The 21347-nt window shown below is 39.1% G+C and overlaps 1 protein-coding gene across 1 annotated transcript in view; it reads right to left on the reverse strand.

Moving 5' to 3' along the window:
• Positions 1 to 19154, reverse strand: part of CCDC158 (coiled-coil domain containing 158) — a 34378-nt gene extending 15224 nt beyond the window's left edge. The window contains 15 exon segments of the mRNA XM_074864947.1: positions 113 to 225; positions 663 to 815; positions 2123 to 2312; positions 3074 to 3556; positions 4785 to 4982; positions 6477 to 6596; positions 9964 to 10110; positions 11342 to 11405; positions 12058 to 12134; positions 12476 to 12803; positions 13058 to 13167; positions 16427 to 16480; positions 18585 to 18695; positions 18697 to 18778; positions 18964 to 19154. Of these exon segments, the coding sequence (XP_074721048.1) occupies positions 113 to 225; positions 663 to 815; positions 2123 to 2312; positions 3074 to 3556; positions 4785 to 4982; positions 6477 to 6596; positions 9964 to 10110; positions 11342 to 11405; positions 12058 to 12134; positions 12476 to 12803; positions 13058 to 13167; positions 16427 to 16480; positions 18585 to 18695; positions 18697 to 18778; positions 18964 to 19154 (2421 nt within the window).
• Between the last annotated feature and the right edge of the window lie 2193 nt (positions 19155 to 21347).

Below are 21347 nucleotides of genomic sequence, written 5' to 3' on the forward strand. Positions count from 1 at the left end.
AGTAAAATTCTTTTTCATCCTTCCTGGGCCAATTGTGCTTTTGGCCATGCATTCCTCCAAAGAAAAATTTCTCTGAATACAGTTAAATACTTTTACAGGGAGCTCTTGTGACCTTAGCTGCATTTGTCATTGCCTCTTCCAAGAATTTAATCTTGCTCTGTAATGTGTCTATCTGTTCTCTCTTGGCTGTGATCTGCTTCTGCATTCCCACTGCAACTTTCATGGCTGTAAAAGACAAGGTTAATTCGCAATTAACAACATTGATTATGCATTCTGAGTTCTGATAAAAGACTCTGGAAGTCAGTTATCAGCAATATGTTAGAATATGTAAGTTGAACCAGGATTCCATAGTCACTTATGTGTGCAAACCACCCACTAGAATCAGCTGGAGATTCGTCCAAGGTAGTGGCACCAGACCCATCATACACAGAAGACAAGAAGACAGCATTCCCTGGAAATATGCATAAAGATCACCCGAGAAAACTCAAAAGTTTTACAGTATGTAGTAAATGGTAAAATGAAAATGTTGTCATCTGCAATACTGTTTATTTCACAAAGTATCTGGAATATTATTATAGCATCTATTGAGGGATCAATACTTACAAAATCCCCTTGTTAAAAAGACAAATGTGTGATTTTTGAGAAATGCAATCTATAACAACCATTACCATCAGATTCCTCCATATTCTTTAGAGCAGTCCTGGTCTGCTCCAGTTCAGCTTGGGCAGATTTCAACTGCATTTTCAGTCTGTTTGCAGTATTTTCCATCTCCTTGACTTTATTCTGGTAATCCCACTTCAAATCTTCAAATCCCTCTGGTAAATAAAGTAAGTAAAGATTGAAATTATAGTGTCAAAAAATTATCATTCTTCTAGACTAAAATTACTGATCTGTCACTTACCCTCTTTAAAGGAATATTAGATATGCAGATAGCTAAGATATAAGGCAAGTAACATCCACTGCTAACAAATGCACAACTAGTAGTTCATTGTCCTGCATGTCAGCAAAAGCTGTTTCACCCAAAACAAATGTGTTCTTTGGTCATTCGCCAAAGCAAGAGTTCAAGAAAGTGATATAAATCCCCATTGCTGAGTTCCTGTTGCTAGAACAAACTACATATCGTGAAAGTTAAGGGCATTAGTGAGAGACAGCATTTTGCCCTGGCAATTTTTCTCTCCAGCCACGCTTATAACCACTTAGGTCTGAACTGATGTAATTTGTCAAGCATTCCACTGCAACTCCACTTCTTAGCTCTGTTTCTTATCTCTCTCTTCAACCCCTCTTACGTCACTCATACCACTGCAAGCCAGCTCTGTGCTCAGACTCTATCAATGGCTTGGCCCTAATTCCTCTGTGTTTTTTCACTCCGATAAGCCTTTCCTAAAGTTCATTCACCCTGACAGTACTATACAAACCTAAGGCAGACCTTTCATGTAAAATCACAGTATCTGTTTAATTCTTACAAAATTTAATGAGTTTAGAAGTATAGCCAAGTTGTGAAGAAATAATGTTACCCATGGGTATTTTCTAAGAGTACAGGGGTCTGTAGAGAGCAAAGCATGTGAAGAGTATCATCTGGCTGCAGTGCAGATTTAACAGAGGAACTCCCTGAATTCTGGTAGTTGTCTTGGGTCCAGCCCCTAATTTTTTAAAATATTACCTTTATCAGCTTCCCCACACAACAGTTGTGAAATTAGAACATAAACTTTTAAATAACGTTGTAGCAAAACTTCACCAAAACAGAAACAAAGTTCCACTGTAATTTGACCATAGATGGTTAATGGGATATACTATTGCTCTTAATTAACACTCAAGCAAAAGTGGCCAAGTTTCTATTCTGTGATTTACTAGATCTGCTTCTTTGATCTCCAGAGTGAAGCGGCTTAAGTATTTTTGCTCCGGATAGTGAGAGACTGCCATAAAGACTGCATTCCCATCATTCTGTGTCAGAATCCCAAACCATGACATAGCTCTCTGAAGCAATCTGACCATCCCATGCTGGCAGGGAACCTTCTTGTGTATCAGCAGCCATATTTGGATTCAGCAAGCAAGCTGCTCTTCTATTTTTAACATCAGCCCAATTTAGCAGCTCTCGGAGCTGAGCTAAGTTGAGGATTCCTACCTGCAAGGCCAGCTAGCTCACTCTGACTGGCTTGGAGTTCGTTCATTAGCTTGTCTTTTTCCAGTTTCATATCATTAAGTGCATGGAGCCTCTCAGTGCATGTGTTAACCAGTTTAACCTTTTCCAGTTCCAGTTCACTCAGTCTGGCCTCCATTTCATGTATTCTGGCTTCTTTCTCATCCTTTGCAATCTACTTACATAAAAACCAATAGTAACTATGTGTAATATACATAATTATATAAAATAACCACAAAGCTGTGCAGTCATCATCATCACTTTAAATCTCAATTGTCAGAGAACAGTTTGGGGCAAGAAAGAAACAGAGTAAAACAGACAAATTACTTTTGTGAAAATTGCTAATCCAGGCAAAAAGGTTACAGCAGAATCTGACCTGATGGCTTTACAGCATGTTTAACCTTACCAACCATACAACACGAAAATTATTTCCATCCTCTTGTAGCAGTACCTCCATATTCAGTCCTAATGCTCAACTGAAGAGGATGAAATTTCCTATCTGGAGTGATTTTTTTCTGAAGATGCTGACCTGCATAAGACTACCATATCCTGTAATTCTTGTCTGAGAAATACACAGTTATAAACAGTGTCGTAAGTTAGGAATTCTGAGTGCTCACTGTCTGTTATTTCCCAGTTACACATTGTATTTCTGGTTCTGTTACTGGTGTGGACAACTGTATCACCCAGGACAGCACGTTATATTCCAGCTTTCATAAGCCTTTTGGCAACGGCTTTTCACTGGTGAATTACTCATTTTTGGCGGTAATGTGGTAATATCATTCTTCTCTGCCCACTAACTCTTTTAGTGCTGTTAGGCTTCAAGGTGCAATGTCTGACCTGCTTTAAAACCACAGTATTAGCCCATTAAGATACAGACTTAAAACCAGAAAGCATTTGCTGTCTTACAGGGACATATATATAGTATCATTTGCACACCTTAAGTTCTTCTACTTTGAGTTTCCAGTCACTTATTTCCTTTATAAGCTGAGATTTCTCAACTTCCATTGCTCCAGCAGTTCGATTGTGCTGACCCACAATCTGGGTCATGTTATCAATTTGTTTTTGGAAGATCTCAACAATTCTTTCCTTCTCTAACACCTGCAGTTTCAGCGTTTCACATGTTGACTGCACACTGTGTAAACGGTCCTCTTCATTCTTTAGATCCTGGAGCTCCTGCATCCTATTGCCAAGTTGCAAATGTAGTTTCTTGATTTCCTTATTGGTAACCTCAAGGGTTCTCTCTTTCTCCTGCAGACAGGCTGTCAGATTTGACACTGTCTTCTCAGCAGTCTCCACATTGATCTGTTTGGCTGTAAGATCTTCTTTAACTTTACAGAGTGTTTCCTTGGTTGACTCCAGTTGGACAGTCAAAGAGGAGATTCTTCTAATGCTTTCATTTTTTTCTTTAATTGCAGCCATCTGAATAACAGCAATATAAGGATCAACCAAGAGAAATGTTTATTTCTACCTTTAGAATTTCCTGTCACATTTCTGGTTTACATCTTAAACACCTAAGTTTTACAGAAAAATTAGGTCAGTATGGTCTGGTCTACAATGACTGTGTGATTCTTCTGGTTTTCTTTCCCCTTTATCCATTTTAATAAATGAAGTGTTGTTTAGAATATTGGATTTTTATCCATAGAAAATGAAAAAATGTTAAAATGATGTAAAAAAAATGAATAAACCAGAAATGTTAGTATAAAACTTAGGCTAAAGAACTTTAAGTGTTAAAACTTGACTGACTGCACTGTAAAATGGGAAAAGAAGTACGTACATGAATAATTTATTTCCGAATTTATTCCTGCAGGCAGCAATGTGCACCATTTAAAGCACAAAGTACTGTGATTTGGCAACTGCTACTAGTACAAAATAGAAACCGAAGAAAATAATGAACTTCCTGGTGGGAGGATTTTAAACGAAAAAGACTGGATTGCGAAAATGTAGAATGTGTGAGGTAGCACAAGTCTGTGGTTTGGTGGGAAAAAAAGGAATTAACTTGATCGTTATTCATAATGCAAAGTGGGTTACCTAATTACAGCTCATTTTTGAGGGGCTGAGGGCTTGAAGAAAGGGGAATGTACTACAAGTCAGTGTCTAGGAATCTACTCTGTCAGAAGTAATTCTTTCTGACATAGCACTGCATTCAGCTTAGGGCTATAAACACAAACTTCATTAAGCACTACATAAAGTAAAGCATTATGAAGGCCTTTAATTTACTACTTATTCTTACAGAAGCACTCACTACTGAAAATACTATCCTCAATAATTTGTTTGTTACATCTGGCAGCACCAAAACAACATTTTGTAAATTTCCAGAAAGTTTGGAGGTTTACAGACAAAATCAAACACACTATCAGCAGAACATTCATCTTCTCCCAAGGTTTGTACGTCAAAAATCAAAATTAAAAATTATGCTTCTATTTCCTCAACAGTCAATGAAATGAAGGCTGGACAGGTCAGATAATAGAAAAAAAAATGCAAATTCTGATTGTCATGTATCTGCATCTTTGGAAGGAAAAGTTTGGCACATGAGCTCCAGAGGCCTCCCCACCATGATAACCAGAGTTACAGTATTGCTCTCCGAAGTACAGCCCCCAGTCAGTGCACTTTCTACCCTGCACACTCTCACACTGTGTTGCTCACTAACCTGGCGCTCCATTTGTCTGTGACATTCAGTCCTCATTTCCTTCACTGTGTTCTCCATGAGCTGCAATTGCATGTTTTTGTTGTCTAGTTCTCTCCTTAGATGGTCAATGGTGATGCCGTTGTCTGTGTTCCGATCCCAAAACCTCTTGTTCTGCTCTTTTTCTAGACTTAGTTCTATCTCTTTTTTACGAAGTTCAGTCTACAAGAAATTAAAGTCATCTCCCTCCCTGAATCACATTTAGGATTTTTTTGTTCTTTCTCTTAACATTAGCAACATTCAATTACACGATTCCATACCTGAATAGGGACTCCTGCATGGATTTACACTTAGCAGAAGACAGGAATATTGGCTAAACCTGTCTGACACCTCCTACATGTTTTCTTCCAACAAAGCAGTAACTTTCAACTTTGTATATTAGTGCTATAATTATTTTGAAGCATGTAACACCTCAACACTGAAGTCTTTCATGTCATTTATATCTAGCTCAAAATCAGTATAAGCTACAAAATGAAAAAAGATTATATTGTGTCAACATAAAATGAAAAACAATGAAGCACTACATTACATGCCAAGGAAGGCTGCTCTTAATAAATACCCATCTTTATCACTAGCAAGAATTGTTCACTGCTTGCTTCATTTCATGCAGTAATCTGCCACGTTTTCCAGAGCTTAAATCTTCTCTCCCTCAGACATAATCCCAACAGTACATAATTAAAATTATAAATGATAATTTAGAATTTAAATACTGTTAAAAATACTGATATACACATTTTAGAGCTACTAATTTCAAAAATATGAATTTAAAATGTGCCCAAACTGAATTATCAATAGGCTTTTCTGCTAATGATCACTTTTGCTACTGTTAACTATCAGCATATTGTTAAAGGTGAAGTAGAGAACTAAGTAGGAAGCTCAGAGTGTTGCAGAATGAAAACATGAGCTGAAGACACACAAACAAAAGGAATCCTAAAATTAGATTCCTAACCTTCAATTATGCAATGATTATTCTGACTTCAGTCTTCTCTATAGTTACGTACAATCTAGGAAAAGATTTACACTAACATATTCTTATATGGAATGAAATAATTTCAACACCTCCTTCAGAAACACTGTGACACTAACTGGGCAAACAAACCTAATGAAACCACACAAATATCCCAAAATTCAGTAATTAAGGAATAATCTTATGTAAGAAGAAAAGCAAGGCTAATTATAGTACATGAAGCCACTGTGATGAAACCAACCCTATGTGGGAAAATTTTTTTATACTGTATGTTCAATTTGTGAATATTCTCAATTAGTTACAAAGGAATGTTTAGTACTATTAGGAAAATCCCGGATATGTCTTTCAAAATATGTGTTAGGGACCAAGGTTCCTTAACAGAGGAATCTAAACTGTGAGATTAAAGTGAAGGTGGTTCAGCAACTTTCATATAATTTGCATAGGATTCAAGGATTCTGAATGAATCTTAAAGTTAATCTTAATTCTATATGTCCTGCATTGCTAATGGTAAAGGCCTTTGGGAAACTTTCTTCACAGCTATTTCAAATTTCTAGTAAAAAGTAACCCTCAAACTTAATTATAAGGGGACTGCTGCACTTCCAAACAAGCAATGTGCAAATCTGAACACCAGCAGTAAGGAAAAGCTTTTAGAAAGCAAGATTTTTTCCAACACTATCACTTGTTTTTACCAACAATTGATGAATCTGGCCATTCAGATTTCCAGATTCTTGGCCGTGTTGATTCTGTTCTGTCTGGGCTTCTGCTATCTCAGAATAAGCTAGGTGCAACTGCTTCTCGAGATCTTCAACCTAGAATAAAGAAAAATATTCATTAAGATTTATCTTAATGTTTTCTATTTTAAAAGTACATTGGATTTCTTCTAGTTTTCTTCTAGGTTCTACTCAAAACAAGTCCAAATGTCATCTTTTGGCTCAGCAGAGTTATTCCCTAGGTGTATTTAGAATTATGTTGTCTTCTTTTAGTGATGAAGCTCAATTTCATTGCAGAGTTAACTGAGATTCCTGAGAATGAATTGGCTTCCATCCTGATCCACAGCTCTTCAAAAATTCCTTACCTACACCAGGAACACTGAATGGAATGGGAAAAGCGTTCAACCTCCTTCCTTGCTTGATTTGCAGTACTACTAGTTAGAAAAGCCAATATAACACAAGTATGAGTAAAACACAATTTACATGGAATTTCCATGAAATTTCCTACAGTGCTCTTCTAATAAACACTTTAGGATCTGCAATCTGTCTTTTGGCTAAGAGAATGACCAAAATCTGGGCATTTCCCTTCTACTTCCTTAAAAAGTTTTGTCAGCTTGTGACAAGAGCAATAATCCCTTCCCTTCCTCTTCTGCCCCCCACCCCCTCTTTAATGCATCCGATTAGAATGATGACATAACTCTTTTCAATTAGTAATGGACCATTTATGGAGGGCTAGCCCCAAAACCCCATGTCCTTCACCAAACAGGGGCTGGGAACATCAGGATGACACGAGAGGATGTTGTCAAGAAAAGTTCTGAAGATCTTTTTATGAAGTTTTTCTTCCCCAAAATCGGATAAAATCAGTAATCTTCTCTTTCTAGAGCTCCAATGCCTAAGCAGTAGGACATTATCAGGGCCATTTCTTCCTGTAATTGCCTGAGGTCCTTTTTGAAAGGGGTTTTTCTCATCTCATGGAGCCCTCCATCAGGAGAAATCTCAGTAAATCCTAGATTATTTCTCCCTGTAATCCTCGTTACACAACTACTCCATACTTCCACAGAAAATCTAAGCTTGAAGTACACCTTCTACAGAGCTCAATGGCAACGTACATTATCAACAGGGCTTTTGCAGACAGTGACAGAAAGAGCTGTCCTCATACAGGGCCTCTCCTATACAATTAAGTTGATTTAGGGAGAATTTGGTCCCAAGCATATATTCAGCCATATTCACTTTGTGTTTAACGATACAGTGAAGCTCTTCGGATGGACCTAGGCCTAACAGCAGGTTTGATGTACCTAAGGTACGGAGGTATATTCCTTCACTATGAATACATTAAGAAACCTACAGGCAAACATGTTTTGCTCCAAGTGGTAGTCACTTTCTCTGACAGGATGCAGGCGTATGAGATGATGGACCAGTCTACAACATTTTTTAATAAAGATATTAACATAGGCATATCCAAATAGAACACTTACGCATTTACATTTATATCCACTAAGTACCAGATTTTCTGACTGCTGAAACTGTCTGGTATCAACAACTTAGACTAGCTTTAGTTTTTACACACTCCCTTGAAAATTTTAGTTGCTAAGGTGTTTTCCTACCAGAGAAGCTGTAGAGAAATGCTTATTGTAAGAGAGACATACAGTTGTAAAGGCTTTATTTAGATTCTCTCTCACACCTTCCCAGGAATGACTCCACATAACAGTCTGAGATCAAATGATCTCAGCTATCAACTTGTCTCTCACTAAAGTCTACCTTAGCAATTCAGTGTAATATACTTCCTATTCAAAAGCAATTTTTATTGGACCGAGTAGTATAATCTTTTATAGATATACAAACCCAACATTTTCTGGAGTTGGTAGAGTGTGAAAAATAGCCTTAAACTGATTCCCAGTTTCCAATTTTACACCTGTTATGAGGTAAACATTATGAAAGGGTACATGCCTAAGGAATACACACGACAGTTATAGCTATATATGTGATATGACCTTATGCTGTGCACTGCATGATTTAAATAAAAAGAATTCAGGTAAACAGACCTAACATAAAAAGCATACTGTATACTGTACTCTTTCTTGAGGGTGAAATACAGTGATGGAGATTAATTTACAAATTCTCCATAGTTCAGTTATGATGCTGTGAGAAGTCACTTTTGGAACCGACTAGTTTGAGTTTTGGTATGTGTTAATTAATGGGATTGATAGAAGGGGAAACCTACAGAAATGATAAACCACAATGTCCTTCCTGCTTTGCTTTATAGTTCAAGTACACATACACCATGGCTCCACAGGCTTGATCTGCACATCCCCACCATTCCATTCTCAGACCTTTTTGGATCAGAGACTATCAGCTCTGCCAAACTTCACAGCACTTCTGTGACCTGAACTTTCCATTTCCAGTAGTATGTAGGAGAAGGATGCCTAAATCCTCATGACTTGTAATTTAAGCTTGATTTGGATCCATCAAGCATTTCTGCGTGGGTCAGCTCCACTAATTTTTAAAGGGAGTGGAAAGCAACTGTTTTCAGGTCATTTGCTAAGGAAAACATGAATTATCTTTCACCAAAACCAAGAAAGAATTTAAAGACAGTCATATTATTTATAAAACTGGAATCCAAAGCAGAGAAACAAGTGAAAGATGCAGCAGATGTGATATGGAAAGGGGATATAAAATGCTGCAATTAGTGACATGGTGGAGATTCTGTGGTGGCACTGCAAGAAGTTCTCTCCATTTGTCAGCAGTAACTGCCTGCTGTACTACCTGGAAGAAAGTTGGTGTTCAGAGAGAAACATGGTTAAAAAAACATTTGTCAAAACTAATGTTTTCTAATGGGATTAAGAAACGGTTTGAATACACAGGTGCTGGCCAGCCTCTCCTCTTTGCCTATATTATATCTTGCTGATAAGAAGTCTTTGGATTTCAACGAATGTTAAAGATTCTTAACTCACAATGGGGCATCTCTGGGCACCTGAATGCTCCTCAGACGCTGCTGTAATCAATATGTTCTCCCATCCTTGCACTTACCAAGAAAAAGTTACCACAGAAATTTTCTGGGCAGTACAACTTAAATAAGAAGCTATTTCTACTGCCTGTTTTTTGCTGAGATATTGTATAGTGGTATAGTGGAACAATGTTCTTGTCCTGCATGTGCAACTGATGTCTGTGGTGCAGAATCATTTTATGTATTTCCAGAAGGCATCATTTATAGTATGCTCTCAATACATTCAGCAAAACTTGTTTGTATTCAACAAGTTTTGCAAAGCTATTTTGTATTAGAGAAAGATAACTTGTTCTTAAAAATAATACAAACAGAGTTAAGGATAATGTAATTTATCTTATTGTCCACACATTTTTTCTGAAGCAATCTCTTATCAAAAGACTTTCCTTATGTATCCGGAACATTTCATATAACCCCATACCCAGTTGCATTGTCACTAATGCTAACACACAAATCCATACACACCTTGTCTTCATACATCCTCTTAGCTTCCCGTAATTCAGAACACAGCTGAGAAACTCTAGATTCCAGGTGACTGATTTGATGTGCATGCACTGAATTTTGGTTTCTTGTTTGTTCTCTAAGAAAAGTTTTAGGTGGAGAAATTAGAAACTGTAAGAACCATTAAATTGTGAAACATTTGTGGTTGTTTTCACTGCAATCAGTACGACCACTTAAAACTTACTGCCTTGAAGTATGATTATCATTCACAGTGGGATCACATAAAAATTACACCTTCTTACTAGTTAATTTGCTCTCTGACATCTATCTCACATAAAATTACATAAATTGTAATCTTGATACTTTTTATTCCTGATGATAACTCATTTATTCTCGAGAAAGTTCTAAGAAAGCTAAGTGTGCTTTCAAATGCACCCTAACTATTCTACAAGCAGAACTGAGAAGCATTTTGTTATCAGCTGTTCAGTCTCAACTATTTAAGTCAGGTATTAATGTATAAAGATATTTAAATCTCATCTTAAGTTTGCAACACTGCATGGCATGTCCTCATTTAACTGATATACTGAGCACTGATTTCTGAGTCATCAAGTGGCCAGTGAGAATTAGTGTCTTTATATTCTCATGCAATTGTTACCAAAGTCAACGGTACCAACATAGCTATTTATCCCAAACGAAAATTACCCTTTCTTTAAAATTACCATTCATTACTATTTGTACATGTATGCAAACAATCCAACTGTTTATTCATTCTTGGTTGTGATTCAACTGATAATGCTGCTGGAAATTAATTTTTTATCCAAATCCACAGAACATTTAGAAGGCAAAGGTGATGGTGCTATGCAGCCACAGCTCTTAGCTTACATTCTCTTTTGTTCATTAACTGCACCCATGTACTCTGCAGAAACTGTTCACAACTCAGATAAGAGATTCATCATTCCAAAAGCTGGTGGCAAGAACAGACCGGACAGCTCGAGCCAGTTTGAATTTCCACTGACTTTGCTGGCCTTATTCTTCTCCTCAACCGCAGCGGCCTGAGAAGAGAATCCGAGTTTCCCGATTCTCACAGTCGAGAACCAGCCTGAGTCTCCCGATTCTCACAGTCTGCCTAATGCATGGCTATTCTGCCTCTCCTCTATATAGCATGGTTTCATGGGTTTTTTTTGTTTTTCCATTTTTTCATCATTCCATAATTTATGCAAGGACTGCTTAACTCTTCAAACAAAGACACTAAGAAGCCAAAAGCGTAGGGCAGAGTAGAGTATACTAGCAGCATAAGCTTTCTCTCAAATTAAGGTTACTCTTAACATTTTTTACACTATAATCAAAAAACATACTGAATGATCTCCATCTGGCTTTGGATACTATTTGCATAGCTGTGTGCACTGTTAGCTTTATCAGTTAGTGCTGCCACCTCCTGTTCGTGCTCACTTATTAGCTGCTCAATCCTGTTTCAAAAAGAAAATACTGGTTATCATTTTAGTCTTGGCAAACTGACTTCTCCACTGAAGAGGTAATGATATTTTTTAGTAGTCAGAAAACAATTTTGATGTTCTGTTACGAATGAAATATTCTGTATCCAGTCACTGACCCTTTTATTTTGATTACTGTATAATTTATTATACCAAATTTTATTTGGTTATTGTATAATTCAGGTGGATAGCTGGAAAAATTAGGACTTCTTGAACAAGGAAGGATAAAGCTTTTAGAGAAATTAGTAAGAAAAAGCTGATGTAACCACCAAAGTGATTACTTTCAATCTTTTCTTTTAACAGTGGAATGAATCTCCCAACAAATTCTAGATGTCCACCTAAGTGACCAATCACACTTACAAAAATAAGGTGTACAGATTCTTCCAAAGTAATTTTTGATGCTGTGAATAAAACAGGGAATTGTCAGCATGGAAGGAAAAAGCAGCAGAAAGTCAAGAGCAAATAAATATCTGGAATGGAACAATTACTAAGTCCTCCAAAACATTGCTTGCTGTGCCCCTGCTACTCCCCACCTCCTATACCATCATCATCATAAAAGAATTATCTGTGGAACATGGGAAAACACATCTATTTATGTTTTATCAATAAATAAATGGAGAACAGGTACCTATTTTGATGTTGCTGAAGCAGAAGTTGGTTTTGGGTCTCTGAATCTTTTTTCAATGATTCAAGTTCTTCTTCCACCTAATGTAAACAGATGACAATGCTAACCCCTAAAGAAAACACAGTCTAAATAGTAGTTTTCAAAGTATAATTTCATTCCTTTTGCTTCCACCTTGGAACTGTGAAATTATGTACAGTAAAGGTTAAATTCCAGCAATAAATGCAATCTCAAGTTGGGGACAGTGTAAAAGGCTGGCATACCAGCACCCGCCATCTTAACTGCAAAGTAGCAATTGTACCTCTTTATGCCATAACCATTTCCTTAGGGCAGTTTAGATGGGAGCTCACGGAGTTCTCAAAAATATTTTCTAAAAAACAGAACACAGTGTGTTGGAAGGAAAAGTAGCACGTTCTTCACATACCAGGACAACCTTTTCTTTGAGGTATGACACCTCTGAGTCTAAATCTTGCAGGATGTCAGCAAAGGCTGTGCTCAGGTTCTGGATGTGTAGGCTAGTAATATTCTCATGCTCATACAGTTTCTTGCCTGTGCTGTCTTTGTAGTCCATTAGGATGCCACGTAGTTCCAGAAGTACTTCCTCGCGGCTGTGGACCATCTTTTTCAGATGCTCCGTTTGGCTGTCAGCCTCCCTCAGCATCTCCTCCTGCAGCTGGTTGGCAGCTTCCAGCTCTTGAATAGTATTTTTTAGCTGTATTTTTACATTCTCCTGGCTCTGGGATTCCTTTTGTCTGAATTTGGAAACCAAAAAATAATTTAGAAAACAGGATTCACAACATGGATTTTTATCTTGACTAATAGGTATAATACTTATGTTGATTAACTGCTGTTTTTTACAACTACATATTAAGCCATTTTCTAAACCAAGGTGCCATAGTCTCATTGTCTTCATTCCTGAGGGCAAGTTTCTCACCTAGGAGATCTGGTGTGCCTCTCAAAGCCCATACATACACTCTCTATAATACATCTCTCTTGGTCTTCATACCTAGCATCCTGAAGCGCATCTCTTTCCAACTGCACTTCCATCAGTTTGGTCTGCAAATCAGCAATGATCAGTCTTAAATTGATTTTCTGTTGCTCATATAGCTCAGTCGTCTAAAGGAGAAAAAAAACAACTGACCAAACTGAACCAACCAAAATACTCGAATACGTAACCTAAAAAAATGAGGCTGAGAGCAGCATGGGTATAGGAATGAAGAGATTTTAAAAATTTTTTATTTTTAAATATTTCTTAGTTAACCAGCTAGTCACATTGTGCTGCAGTGGACTGACTGTGCATGGAACACCGTTACAAGGATCATGCCAACAACATTACGTCTCATTGCCTATTTCTGTCTGTCAAATGGTATGTGGGAATCATGATGGCCAAGTATAATTTACAGCAGCCAAGAGGCTACTCAAAATAGCACTGGCAAAACTGTTCAAAGACTCAGCGATGACAAAAACAACAAAAGCTCATTTATACTTAAGAAGCTGTCTCAAATTTGCAACTCACTTCATTCAGTCTCTTCTGCACATCTCTACCTTTCCGTGAGTATTCTTCCAGAATGTTTTCTACATGTTCTTCACCAGCATCATTTACAGTTTTCTCCTCAGAATCAGTATGTATTTCATATTTGGAACAGAAGACACTATTGTGTGGACCGCTACCAGTATAAGAAGAGGCTGAGTTTTCCATCACTGTGCTGAGAATGGGAGAAGCTAAAACATTCTTATTGCTGAGAAATGGGCTAGCAGCACCTGAAAGGCAGATAAATTTAAGTGTTGAAACAAGAGTTGTTATATGAGAATAAACCATCATCTGTAAAAACTGGGCATTAGTGCCTCTCAGAGACTATCTGTTGATAGTCAAACCTAGGAATCGTCTTTTCTAAGGACAACAAACCCAGCCAATTCTAGGGTTGCACACTGGGTGGGGAATGCCACAGTGTTCAGAGGAGAACGCTTCAAAACTGCTCTGCCTTTACCTTGGGCTTGTGTCAACAAGAGCTGTTCAAGATACAGGGCCTAAAGAGGATTCAAAACATGAACTTATGAGCACCTTTCTAGATCACATAATAGTCTGCAGTGTTTATAGTGATTTACTCCAAAATCTTGTTCTGAAATCTGTTTAATACTTGCCCACGGAAGGCCTACTGCCACTTGGTAAAGATTCCTCATGACTCAAAGAATGTATCGTTGATTCCACTGGGAATTTGGTGGTTTCTTCATGGAGTTTCAGAGCCTGTTTTGTTTGTCTTTCCAGAGCCTCCCTGCAGAATAGCACATAGAAACATTTGCTGAAAAGGCAGGACTGAATACAGAAGAGTATCCAACTGCAGTGTGTCACAAAAGCAACCTGAAATGAATAACTGAAAAGAGAAGTGAAACCAAAGAATTTATGCGGTGTTGTTGTGTTTTCCTGGTTTGCACTTGTATTTGGCCACACAGTGCCACATCTTCACCTGCTGCAACTTCAGTGTATTCACTTGAACTATCATGTTTTGCCACTAGCAGGCATAATGTATAAAAGTCCAAACAAGTAAAATAACACTTCATCAAACAAAAAGAACTAAACTGGTTTATCTTCTGAAAAAGGATTTCCTTTTATTTCCACATTTTTTCTCCAAGCTGATCAATAAAATGCAACCTTACTGACACAAAACTGTTACTGTATGGTCAGTCAAACACACAGAAATCTGTCAAATACTTCACTGCAAACATAACAAGAAACATCTCGGAGAACCTGTAGAATCAAAGAAGCGTTTCATTATATAAAACCTCAAGCACAGAAGACAGGAAACCTGTGCTGATTCACACCATCTTATTTTACTGGAATTGATCAGGCAACAGATCATTTGCTACATTCCTGGAGGAAAGTGTGTCTGCAAAGAAAGTAGACAGATAAGGAAAAAAAAAAGAGCAAAATTAATTTTTCTGACCAAAAGAGAAAGAAATCCAGTCTAAGTGAGAATAATAGGTAAGTTTTGGCAGTTCACCTATAAGCTGTAAATAGAAGAAAGCTAAGAGGAACCACAAAGAAAAAATAGTTGAGGGCCAAAGAGGAATCTGAAATTATGGAAAAATATTTTAAGCGGCAAGCCTACAGGTGAGGGAGGAACATGAGATCAGCAAGGAGAGCAGCTCCTTGTTTCTTAGCGTTAGTAGTGGTGTGTTTACATAGCAGAACTGTGACATTCGCAAATGACCCAATTACAACATGCACAGTTGATTTCTGCCCACGCAGCACTTTTTTTTTCACAATGCAACAAGTCCCTGTGTCTATGCACTGCACTTGTTATGCCGCCTCTACGTTTGTATTAACGCATCCTGATAAACCTGAATTTTCATTCTATAACATTACTGATAAAAAATATTAGAGGAGACAGATGCAAGCAGAGGTGCAGAGCAGGTGGAAAAACATCCTGAGGAGTCTGTTACCCTGAAAGTGGGAAGAAGGGGCATCAGCTACAGGCAAGGGCAGAAGTTCTATCAACACTGTCCTGTTACTGTGGAGTATAACCTAAATGCATGAACAGGTTAAAAGAATGACTAGACAAATCCCCAGGACTAATAAATTTGACAGTTGCAACAGACATTCAGATTCAGTAAGTCTTTACATTCTAATTCCCTGGACACTGAGATACTGAGATATACTAAGCAAAAACATCACTTTTTCCTGACCTTTTTTCTATGCATCTACTACTACACACTGCTGCAATAAGCACAGTAGTGAGATGACACTTTGGTTTGATCCATCAGAGACTGAGTCAACCAGTAAATCAAAGCTTTAGAAAGAAAAATACCACCCCCATTCTTCTCAGTTGGCCATTAATCTTCAAACTCATTCATGATCCTTCTTTGGGAGAAACTTTCAAATATTAGATACACAACAGTATATAAAAATCACTAAATCCAACCACCACCTTCTAGGGGGAAAAAAAAAAAAAAATCACCCAAACCAGTAAAATAATTGAATTTCACTTGTCCAATGCTGAATGATTCTGAATCTAATAGTAGGCAGAATCCTGGACCCCTGCAAATTCATTATCAAAGGGCCGTACTATATCCTGCTATTTGTGTAGAAATCCCATTGCCAACAGGAAGAACTCATTCTACTGTGGATAAAAATTAAGCCGTTATCCTGGTACACAAATCACAATGATCAGTGTAATTCAGCCTTCACAGTAGAGTGCCTTGGGCACCATATCCTTAAATTTTGTGTTCATGTCTTTCCTGTCACTTTAGTATAACAGACTACACCTTAGGAATCTGTTAGCTTCCACTTTCAGTGAGTGTGCCGTTTACTGTAATGACAGATATCAGGTACAGGAATTTGGAATTTATCTAATAAGAAACAAAACCTGTGTAGTACCTTAATGCGTGGATATTCTCGCTCATTGTAACAGCACCTGTGAAGAAAAAAAATCTGTCTTTATATTCTAATATAGTAAGAATCAATTTTATGTAATAAAAAATTATTTTTGCACATCTGATTTTAATACTGCAGGAAGAATGGAAGGATATTGATGGACATAGTTTCTCGCCTTTTTAAAGTCTTATGCTTTGTTTTGTCAGGATGAACACAGATGTGGGCTTTTATAAGTGCTTGTTAGCATCACCTGTTAAGTTTTGCAACAGGAGTTAAGTGGCAAACCATATACACTACCACTTTGCTATGCTGTTTCCAGATTTTCTCTGCAAGAAACACTGATGATGAGATTTCTGTAAACAACTGCCTTGATCTCATCTACAAAGGTTGCCTATCCCAATCTGCTTGATTAAAGCCAAACGGGCTTTTTTTCTCACAAAAGTGCTTTTGGAAGTATGCCCAAAAGAAAAAACTGAAGTCTGGGGTGAGCCCAAGGTGGGCAAGTCTAGACTTGTATGTTTTGAGTTTTGAAAGCACGATTGCTATTAATATATTGCCCAGCCAAGTGGTATTTGATGGGGTTTTATTTGCATTAGTTGGATTTTCCTGGGTGTCTGGTCCTCTGGGAGACATGGGACTACACTGTAAGTCAAGAGGTAGCTGCAATAGCAGTTTCCATACCATGGATAATTTGACACCTTCAACATACCCATTTGACTGAAAAAGACCATCATGGGTGCTTCCTAAGGGCACGTAATGGAGGAAGGGGGAGCCCTTTATCCCAGCCCCCAATCCCAAATACCAGAAGCGCTTCCTTTACATGAAAACATTGCCTCCAACCCTCACATAGCAGCCCCTGAAAGTTCAACTGCGCCTTGACGACAGGACCATTTCTCTTAAATCGAGACAGACCCTATCACTCCCCCCTCTCCGCCTGCGTTTCCCCTGTGGAGGAGGGTGAGGGCAGCAGGGGCTGTAGCTGGTGGATCTCCCTGGTGGTGACAGTGGTGCAGGTCCAGCCCAGCAGTGACAAAATGTCTGCCACATGAGAACACCTGCCTTTCCATGGCGGGAAATGAGGGCGCCCCTGAGCGCCCCGACCAGCATCTCCTGCCTGTGTGGGTCTGTCCCAAAGTCCCTCTACCCTCTCTAAACCCTCCATACATCCACTCCAAGGGGCTTTTTACCGCATCAGGGTGTGCACCCGTTATTGGCTCCCCTGAGAGGCTGCTCCCTCACGGTGAACTATCTCACTCCTTTCTCCAGCCTCCTCCCTGGGAAGGGGCTCTGCCACGGGCTGTGACCCAGTCCTCTGGGAGCTGCCCACTTCATCTCAGCATGGCCTTGGGGAAGCTGTGACATGGAAACCAGTGGCCATGAAGCCCAGGCACCATCCCCACTCCCTTCTCACACCAGCGCTCAGCCCCTCAGGCCCAAAATGGCTGCTCACATATGTCCCCCTTAGGCTGTGGGCACAGGAGTTAAGGTGCCCTCATGGTGGCTGGATTGTGACGGCAGGAGATTTAATTATGCAGTACTTAAGACTGGCAATAAAAATCCTCTCATACAGGTGTAGGGGAGAGCCTGGGTCATCTTCCTCGTGGCATTTGGCTAGCAAGGTAGAACATTTCAGGGGGTGACTGAAGGCAGAAATTGGGGTGAGGAGACGTCTTCCCACCAGAGAAAAGCCCAGAGGGCCAAAAGCATCTTCCCAGAAATCCAGTTCAGAAATAAAAATTAAAATATTTTTAGTTTTACACCCAACTCCTCAGAGATTAAATGTTTTTGAATTCCCAAAGGTGATTGCCTGACCTGTACTTTCAATTCACAGTGAGGGAGTGGGTGCAGAGTGAAGAGATGATCATTCACCAAAGAAAATTATGTGGCTGACTGTCCCATTTTGGATCTTGCTTTCAGGAGTGCCCATGCAGGTGTCAACAGGCTGACACACCACATTACAAGTTTCCAGGAACAGGCATGTGAACTGGGCCCAAAACAAAATCATCAGAGAGCTGAAGAACTTAAGTTGGAGCAAACTTAGGAGACATATGTTTATATACTTAAATACCTGACTAAAAACACATAACCATCCCTCAATGGAGAACACACCATTTTAATTTACAAGAGAAGAAAGCCAATCACCTAGTGCTAAAAGACAAACCTAAAGACAAAGGAGGAAACATGGTTTTACATGGACTACTTCAGACTGAGCTAAGAAATGTAAGAACTAGACAGCTGAAAACAGACCTCTGGTCTCCACTCACCTAGCTGCAACCACGCTCCAGAGTTGTCAGTGCACCAGCAGCAAAAAATGCAAGCAGAAGATGGAAAACAGCTTGAGACAAGAAGGATTTTCTATTGCACAACCCAGAAAAAGAGGCAGCACTGAAAAGATACGTTTTTCTTCTATCCACAGAGAAAAGAAGCAAAGGAATTTATAGGCTAAGTATGCTATTCAACATCCTGAAGCCAGATTTCAGTGCTTAGTCTCAGGTGTTAACAAAGCATGAAAACTCATCCGGCAGGCGGCCCGCACCTACCTCTGACAGACACTGGTGAGGTTTGGTTCTCTTTTATTTTGGACGGTGCAGTGAGGTTTTGCTCCTTGCTGTGGGGCTTGGAAAGGAGGGGGGCACTGATCATCTCGCATTTGCTCCTGCTTTTGCTGTGCTGCAGGCTGTACATCCAGCTCCCAAACCCCTCCTGAGCCACTGGAGCGGTTGGGAGCCATTTACCCCTTACCCTAGCCCATTTGCCCGACTCCGTAGTCTTGGGAACAAACTCCTCCTCTGGAGCTGATCATGTGCATGAGGGGGAACCAATAAACGCCTCATCCAGTGTTTGATTTCTCTGCAAAGTGGCATTCAAAGTCCGGCTTCAGCGGGAAACTTGATAGCTTTTCCCCTTGATTGGGGCCCTGGCGGGGTGCTTTCTGCAGAGCATTACCTCTCCTGGCAGCAGGTGCCTTTTTTGTCTAGTGTTTCGTGAGAGATCAGGTCTTGAGCACCCCAGCCTCTTTGCCGCTTTCCCCTACCACTCCTGAAACAGCAGTTATAACCTGGGGACAGAATAACTCTTTTAGGATGTAATTCCTGAATAACTTTTCTCCTATTTGTGGAATATCTCTGAGAAGAAAAAAAAAATCTAAGAACCACCACGGGTTTGCCAGCAAGATGCAAATATAAACTTCTTGTGTTTAATCCATTACTCCCACAGAGAGGACTATGAGCTATGCAGGGGAGATACAGCTTCAGAGGAAGGTAATGGAGTAATTTATGCCAGCAGAGGCATTCTAAAATACCTGGGCCGCACCCACCAGTTATTTCAGATTTGGTTAAATGCATTAATAATGGATTTAATTGTTAAATAATAATCTTATTTTGGGGGAGAAACACACCCACCACCAGCCCCCCCCCCCCCCCCCCCGAAGTTAATCTGTCTGAAGCTCCTGTGTTTCTTCATACGCCACATATCAAACATAAATGTCTACAGAATTTGGCCTGCTCTTTATAGGATGAGCTCAGACACAGGGCTGTGTTATCACAGCTTGCTGCATTGTCCGGCTTAACAATAAGAGCACCTGGCCATGATGCCTCGGGTGACTTTAGCTGTAATCCATCTTGCAAGAAACAATTGCAAGAAATATCTTGGCACAGAAACCTCTGATCTCAGCAGATGGGTATATCTAAAAGCTGTCCAATCGTGTGCACAGCGCACTAAGATAGAGATAAATATTACACAGCTGTTCAATTAAATGAGGTGATAGCTGCCCTGGGCATTTTGTGCTTCTCTCTTTTTCTGAAGTGTGTAACTGAGTCTCAACAAGGGAAACCCCTTTAGCATAATAATACTCGATAATTCCATGTAATCATGCAATCTTTTATTAATTTAGTGTTAGAATGAGGACTTATCTTTGATGTCCCTGCTTTTGTGCATCTTGTTAATTTAGTCCATTCAGAGTGCAAAATGGCTTGTTTCTCTGAAATATATAGAAAATTAGAGACTGGTATTGCTGAAGTGGCCTCAGTGTTGTTACAGTTATAATGCTTGTATGACAACAACAACCTACACGTTGTAAGGTTTTGACTGTGATGACTCTTTTTTGATCCCTGGTTGCTGATTTGAACTCTTGTTTCAGCAGGGTGATACTCTGTGCATTGCATCAGATAGGTGAAAATTCAGATGTAGAGAGAGCATCTGCAATTCTGAATTCAGATACCCTGAATTCACCTCCTTCAATTATGACAGCACTTGTGCATTCCTTAGAGGGATGGATCTATTCCTCACCTTGGCTTGTTGCTTTTCAGTTTGCTTTGAGTAACTGAGGGACTCAGAGCTATTTTGTGCCAGAGGCAATATTATATGGAGAGGCTTTTTTATGTTCACCAAAGAAAATTCTTTCTTTTCAGACTTCAAAGACAAGTGCCTTTTCCAACACAAAAAGGATTCATGGGTTTTGCAGCTTACTTATGTGTCTCAGCTTTGTTCTTTCCTTTCATTCTCAGATCTCAGAATTTCCCTTTCTCTATCTGATTTTTCATATTTTACCTCAGGTCTGTCCAGAAAAGCAGGTTTATTCTGTGGCCTGGAAGGAAGATGATCGCAAATACAACCTGGAATCTGAGCAGATCTGCCCTGTGTAGGCCTAGGAATGTCTCTCTAGAAACAAATTTTGAACACTGGTAGTTGATTGCAATCCCTTTGAGGCCATACATGTGTGTTCCTTCCTGTAATTTCTTCTTTCAGATGCAAGACTGACATTTTACTGAGTGAAATGGATTGATATGTTACAGTCAGCTCAAGCTGTTTGTAGGTAAGTATAGAAAAGCTGTATTTTCTATTTACTTGTTTCTAATTTTTTTATACAGTAAACCTTCAGGGAAATTGTAACCCCAAGAAGGAATAATTCACTTCTTAAGGGATG

This window comes from Strix uralensis, chromosome 4 (genome assembly GCF_047716275.1).
Source record: "Strix uralensis isolate ZFMK-TIS-50842 chromosome 4, bStrUra1, whole genome shotgun sequence".
Classification (NCBI taxonomy): Eukaryota; Metazoa; Chordata; class Aves; order Strigiformes; family Strigidae; genus Strix; species Strix uralensis.